Source organism: Dermacentor andersoni, chromosome 9 (genome assembly GCF_023375885.2).
Source record: "Dermacentor andersoni chromosome 9, qqDerAnde1_hic_scaffold, whole genome shotgun sequence".
NCBI lineage: Eukaryota > Metazoa > Arthropoda > Arachnida > Ixodida > Ixodidae > Dermacentor > Dermacentor andersoni.
Window position 1 is genome coordinate 55,295,011 of NC_092822.1, and position 6,609 is coordinate 55,301,619.

The following is a 6,609-nucleotide window of genomic DNA, read 5'->3' on the forward strand; positions in this document are numbered from 1 at the left end:
CACGAACCGCAGCTGGTCAGAATTATCCGGAGTCCGCCACGAGAGGTCTGCTCCGTCGGTGTGCGGACAGGGTCGTAATCGGTATGTTGCTCAGACTTGAACACAGTGCCGGTGAAGCCACCCCTTTTATATCCCGACATAAAACACAACTTGAAGTGGCTACAGTCTGTGCTACGCGGGGCATGATGAGGCATTATGAGTTTCTTTACACAGCACACACGTACTAGAGTAGGAGTAACCGTAGTACCAGATGACGTGATGATAAGAGTGACGCCGTTAGCGGCATCTGGTGACGTGCTGTTCAACTAGAATGGGTTTGAAAAATTGTCGCATTTCACGACTGTTCTCTGCAGGAGAAAAGAAAATTTTGAGCCAAAGTGCAATTCCTGCCGACTCTCGATTCCCAAACATCTACGTCAGCGCATAAATGGAAAACATCCGCTCAGTACAACGAGAGTACTACTCGCTTTGGTCGTGCACGTCAACACAGAAGTCGCCATAATCGCATCTGCAGTCATTTGTGTCTTCCGTTATTCCGGTATATTCGTCTGCGCTAGCGCGTCCACGCTATCCTAAAGGACTCTAAAAACGCTCACTTGTACCGGAACATTTATGTCGTAAGCAGCACGACATTTAGCGGCCCCCATAATTGGGGGCAATTGTGACGGGGGATAACTTGGAGATAACCGCTATGCCACGCCAGGGCCTTGCCGCTTTCATGCGACTGAACGAGCGGTCGTCCCGCGGTCAGCCGGACAGAAGGAGTTTACCGCCGGCCCTGGAACGTGACTCCTCTGGCCGCGACACGAATAGTGGCACAGCGACAAGGATGCTGTCTCCGCGCGCCGAGCTGTGGCTCAAACTGGGCCGAACCTGCAACCTCAGCCTGGGCTGCATGGGAATGGTGAGCAGTGCAGCTATCTAAGAAAGTATTGAAGGGTTGGGCTTGTCGCCTTTGTTTTCCTTTGTACTTCGTAACAGCACCATGCAACGCGGTTTAGCATATCTCGCCCGCTGGACCATGCAGTACGGTCTACTCGTGCTTTCTGACACAGAAGCCTTACACATGAAAAAAAAAAAAAGAAAGGCGTGTACAGTGGAATGTAATAAATTGCGGAGTATTTGGTGCAAGCTTTATCAAAACTACATCAAAGGCAGCCGAATATTTTGGGGTGTGCCAGCATCGGGCTTCTCGCATCCCCACAAAGCATAGCGTTCCTTCAACGTGTTCATAACTTAAAGCGCGCGCTCACACCGCATTACATTCTCACAGATTAATTGAATAAATAACGCACGTTCCCGGGGCATCAAGACTGCTCGACGCATCGCACCAGCGCGAATATTGTCGAATGCTCTTGGAAGGCCTACTAAGCACCGTGAGAAGGAATTTCGAAGGAAATCTTTAGGAAAGCTATCAGCATTACCTGCAACTAACTTTACAGAACACACGCCCAATTGCATATATAGTGAGATTTTTCTGCTACAGCACCAACTCGGCTACAAAAGTCGCTCTATAACAAACTTGAGTTTCTAACATACGTAGTCGTCTTCGAGTGCTAAAAGTGTTATTCAAGGTAGCTTGCCTAAATTACCTGAAGTAGTCGCGAATGAACCTTCTCATTGACTGCGATTGCCGCTGCTAAACATATTCATTAAACCCGGGTCCAATTTATTTATTCACATAACCCGTGTAGGTTACCTTTGACGGGCACCTGTGCTATGTGCTCTCTCTCCCTCTCCCCCTTCCCCATCTTTATCTCCCCCATCCCTCTCCCATGTGTAGGGTAGCAAACCGGTTAAGCTAAGCTGGTTAACCTCCCTACCTTTCCTTCTCCACTTTTTCCTTCCTTCCTTCCTTCCTTGACGGGCACCGTTGAACGTAAGTATAAAGGTGAGTTCGAGGGCCAATTTTCGTCCACGCGTGGAGCGGACTTGTGTGTGAACGGGTCGTCGCGTGCGGTATGCAGGGTCTCATCTTGGCGCTGACCGGTGTGGCGCTGCTGGACCTGGTCGAGATCTACGACTCCAACATTTCAAGCGTGTCGCAACTCATCACCACACGCTGCGTCGGCGCTCTGCTCGGCTCCCTACTAGGTGCGTCTCGCGGAGAAGGAGTATACCTCTTTGTTGAGGTAACCGACATTAAACCAAATGGGTTCGTAATATCCGACCGTAAAGAAGGCGGAGTGGGCAGACATTCACGCGTAACAAAGTTTAAGAACCGCTTCGTAATTGTGGACCGTTCCTTGGAGGGAAGTGCCACGACCGCGGTTGCATACACACAGCGGTGTTTCGGTCGGTGCTTTATTTCAGGAGGCAAGCTGTACGACATGTACAACGTGCAGATCATGTCTATACTGATGATGGCGATTGCCTGCGTGACGGTGCTCATGATTCCGCTTAGTGGAAGCCTGCCGCTTGCTCACGCCATGGTCTTCTTCGGCGGGATCAGCGTGGGTGCCTTCGACACCGGTGAGGCACATATTTGCGCTGCGTATGCCACAAAAACGCACAAACGCGGATGAACTAAAGCTGACGTACATCGAACGGGGCTGCGCAGGAGCGAACGTGTGGATCATCAACCTGTGGCCGGGGAACAGCAGCCCGGCGCTGCAGGTCTACCATTTGGCCTTTGGCGTCGGCTGCCTGCTGACACCGCTCATCGCCGAGCCCTTCCTGTCCACCGGCCATGGCGGCTCGTCGCTGAACCAGACGGCCACCAACCTGAGCGAGCACTTGAGCCCGAACGACACTGGCTACAGCCCGGTGGAGCCCCCGACCGGAATCGACGAGAGCCGGGTCTACTACGCGTTCGGCATAGTCAGCGCCTTCCACCTTGTCCTGGTCGTTGCCATGGTGGCGCTGTACTTGTTCGACAACGCCGACGCCAAGCCTCCCCGTGGGGATGGCACCCCCGGGTGCAAGAAGGAGTCTCCCGAGGAGGTGCGCTTTACCCGCATCGTGCTGGCCCTGCTGAGCGCCTACGTGTGCGTCTACGTGGCGCTCGAGTGCACGTCGTCCCAGATGCTCACCGCGTTCGCCGTGAAGAGCGATCTGCACTTCCCCAAATCGGCGGCCGCTCGCGTAGCGGCCGTCTACTTCTTCTGCTTCGCGGCGAGCCGCCTGGCGGCCGCACTGGTCACTATCAAGATGTCGCCTCTTCAGATGCTCGCCCTCTCCAACGTCATAATCTTCGTCGCGGCCGCCGTGCTCGTGGTATGGGGCTCCAGCAGCAGCGCCGTGCTTTGGGCGTGCAGCGCGCTCACGGGCATCGGCCAAGGTCCCGTGTACGCGGCCGCGGTCGCATGGATCGTTGCCTATATTAACATCAGCAACATGATGATGTCCATCGTACTAATCGCGGCGGGCATCGGCGCACTATCGCCGCCTCTTCTAGTGGGTCAGTTCTTAGACCACAGTCCAAACTTGTTCCTCTACGTATGTTTCGCGGCGGTCTTGCTGTGCGTAGTGTTTTTTGTCGCCATGTACTTTTACGTTCGAAAAAGGCCGCTGCTAAGCGCTGACAAAGACGTATGCGTTATTGGAACTTGCGAAAAACCTCTCGAACGAAACGCTTTCGCTCTAGCGGCGTCTCCACCCCTTGCAGCTAGATGCACGGCTCGGCAGGACACGATAGTTCAATCGTGTCCTGTAGTTCAATAAACATAACTGACCAGTAGTTCAATAAACATAACCGGCAGCATTGGAACTTCAACACACCTTTTGTTTTTGCCTGGACACACAATACAAGACAGATTTTCATCTCGCGGAAGGCGTGTTCTTAGGTACGTGCACACTACAGCACCTGTTGCACGCAGGTAAGCGACATGTGACCTTCACAGGTTGCCTTATCTATTCTTCCCCTTTCCCCCTGCAGAAGTGTAGGGTAGCCACAGAGACATGACTGCAAATACCCTCCTGCGCACTTTTACGGAAACGTTAGCGTCCCATATAGATCTAAATGGAGTGATAACATAGAAAAGAAATTATGGGGTTTATAAGTGCCAAAACCACTTTCTGATTATGAGGCACGCCGTAGGGGGGGGACTCCGGAAACTTGGGCCATCTGGGGCTCTTTAACGCGCATCTAAATTTAAGTACACGGATGTTTTCTCATTTCGTCCCCATAGAAATGCGGCCGTCGTGGCCGGGATTCGATCCCGCGACCTCGTTCTTGGAAGCCCAACGCCATAGCCACTAAGCAACCACGGCGGGTGATAATAAAAAGAAAGACTCGCCTTTGCTATGTTCTTTTGTCTTGCGACGCGACATTTCCCAGTTGTGTACGACGTTTGGCGTGACTTAAAACTGTGCTTCAGGGGCCGTTAGAACATTAACGGCATGCTTTGTGCTTTATTGTGCGCGTTGTAAACATTGCTCGCCCACTACTTAAACGTAGACGAGGCCACTGGGTGAAGTACGGATTAACGCTTTCGAAGGTTTGTTTCGGTGTCAGAATGAATCGTCGTCATCACCCACGGCGTTTAGAAACTGCAGATGCCGGTATACGATTAGTTGTGCCGTAAATTCGTTTAAACTTAGACTTCTAGTACTGTTAACCATCAAACTCCGCGCCATTTCTCAGCGGTTACTTGACGAGGCAACCAAAGTGTCCCAAACGTTGAACAAGGTAAGCCTGCTATAGCGCCATCTGTCTGCGTGCGTAAAATCCTTCTCTGTCTCTCTCTTTCTTTCCGCTAGAGAAATAAACGAACCAAAATAGAAATACACAACATAAGCGAGAAAAAAAGGAAACACGTGACGACAACCCGGATGGTTCGTAAACGCAAACCTCTTCCCCCTTATGCCCGTCTTTGCATGGCCCTCGGCGCCCGCGGCAACCTCGTATTTTTCGGCTTCACGGACCCGGATTAGCGGCAGAGACGCGTGCTAAAGAAGCCTCGCTCTACGAGCTCAGGTACCGCGTCCCCGCGTTCCAGTTCTGTCCGGATCCGAGTTCTTTTTTTTTTTTTACAGCCGTATAGTCCGACTCTCCGCTTTGTTTTGTTCTTAGCATCCAGCGACGAGCCCCAAAGAGCCGTAAAAGCGGTTCCGTAGAGAGCTCACACATTCATGTACGAAGAGCGTGCCCAAGAACCTCCCAAAGAAAGAAAAAAGGCGATATATATATATGTATATATATATATATATATATATATATATATATATATATATATATATATATAGAGAGAGAGAGAGAGAGAGAGAGAGAGAGAGAGGCAGAAAAGCTGTCCAGCGTGGAGTTCCGCGTGCACTCGTTGTGACTTGCATTAAAAAGACGCCTATACACGTAAAACCGCCATAACCCATGAGAAGCAGCAGAAGTTTGCGAGCGGTGGTACTGCGCCTTTCCTGCGCCGAGTTGGAGAGAAAGACTCGTCCGTTTTGTTCTGTTCTCTTGTCTCGCGACGCGACATTTCCCAGTCGTGTACACGGCGCCTTTTTCCCGTGAGTTCGAACTGTCCTTTTCGAGGCCGTTAAGACGCACCGATATGTTTCGTTCTTTATTGCGCGCGCTGTGAACGGGGTTCGTCCGCTTCACAAACGCACACGAGGCCACACCGGGCGAAGTACGCGAACGAGCGGTATCGAAGGCTTTGTTCTGCTGTCGAAACGGCACGGAAAAAGGAAGGACAAACAAGAAAAACAAAAAAGTAGCTATATACTGATTTGCAGAGAGAAACGGCAGAAAGCGGACGGCTTGAGCAAAACGTACTGCCTTATTTATGGATCCGTAAAATATAAGTGCAGAGAATAGAAGCTGTATGCTGGACTATATATATACACCGAAAACGCGTCTCCAGAAAGAACTAAACAGGAACGTAAGAACAGGTTTCCACCAATAGCTACGATTGATTGATTGATTGATTGACTGACTCACTCAATGACTGCGCTTAGCGTTCTAAAGCAACACAGGAACGTTTAGAGACACTGTAGTGAAAGTGCCCGCGGAATAATTTTAATTCCTTAACGTAGTACAACCTGGCAAGAACTCGGTACCCGAGCATTTATGCCTTAAACCCTTCATAAATGAGCTAAGCTGATGATCACGCAACGCAGTACTTGCCGATATATGGCGGCCAGCTTGTACTTAACATGGTATTTACTAAGAGTGTGTGGTTATTCCGCGTTTCGAATAAGATAAGAACAAGAATGACGAGAGACGCGATTTTAACGACAACGTCTTTCTTGGTGAGTTAACAGCACTTTTAGGTGTCGGGTATGCTTCTAGCCTTTTTTCGTGGGCCGATACCGAAGATGGTGCAGCTTTTAAAAATGTGGACCCATATGTGGTGCAGCTGGTGCTAGGTATGCGGGCATGGGCCCTCGGGGCCACTGGTCACCGTGATGTTCCGAAAATATATATGTAATTTACATTTAAATAAAGAAAACTATCCGATGGCTGGATTACAACAGAGGCCCTCTAGCACATTAATCGCGCAACAATTACGCATCAATTACGTAACCATAAATCACGCAACGGACGCTTTTCCCTCCAGTACGGCGTGCGTTACAAGGTCGTAGTTCTGGCTCGTAAAATTACAGAAATTATTTAAAACTAGTTAATACGTCATCATGCGTCAAAATGTGGGCCAATCGCGAAAGTAG

At 50.4% G+C, this 6,609-nt stretch overlaps 1 protein-coding gene across 2 annotated transcripts; it reads left to right on the forward strand.

The window, feature by feature from the left end:
* Positions 1-570: 570 nt before the first annotated feature.
* On the forward strand, positions 571-4,647 carry LOC126528539 (sodium-dependent glucose transporter 1A-like). Of its 2 annotated transcripts, XM_050176406.3 has the most exons (4): positions 571-904; positions 1,968-2,094; positions 2,314-2,472; positions 2,561-4,647. In XM_050176406.3, exons 1-4 carry the CDS (start codon positions 692-694, stop codon positions 3,661-3,663), a joined length of 1,602 nt encoding a protein of 533 aa, XP_050032363.2. In that variant the 5' UTR covers positions 571-691; the 3' UTR covers positions 3,664-4,647. The 2 variants fall into 2 exon arrangements, with proteins under 2 accessions (XP_050032363.2, XP_054924977.1); XM_055069002.2 differs by having other exon boundaries at positions 1,968-2,472.
* Positions 4,648-6,609: the final 1,962 nt, after the last annotated feature.

Bases quoted from the DNA above. Each gene is read 5' to 3' on its own strand.
- LOC126528539 (XM_055069002.2), top strand. From the start codon at position 692: ATGCCACGCCAGGGCCTTGCCGCTTTCATGCGACTGAACGAGCGGTCG. The intron at 905-1,967 runs GTGAGCAGTGCA...TGCGGTATGCAG, and splicing joins GCCTGGGCTGCATGGGAATG to GGTCTCATCTTGGCGCTGAC. The intron at 2,473-2,560 runs GTGAGGCACATA...GGGGCTGCGCAG, and splicing joins CGTGGGTGCCTTCGACACCG to GAGCGAACGTGTGGATCATC.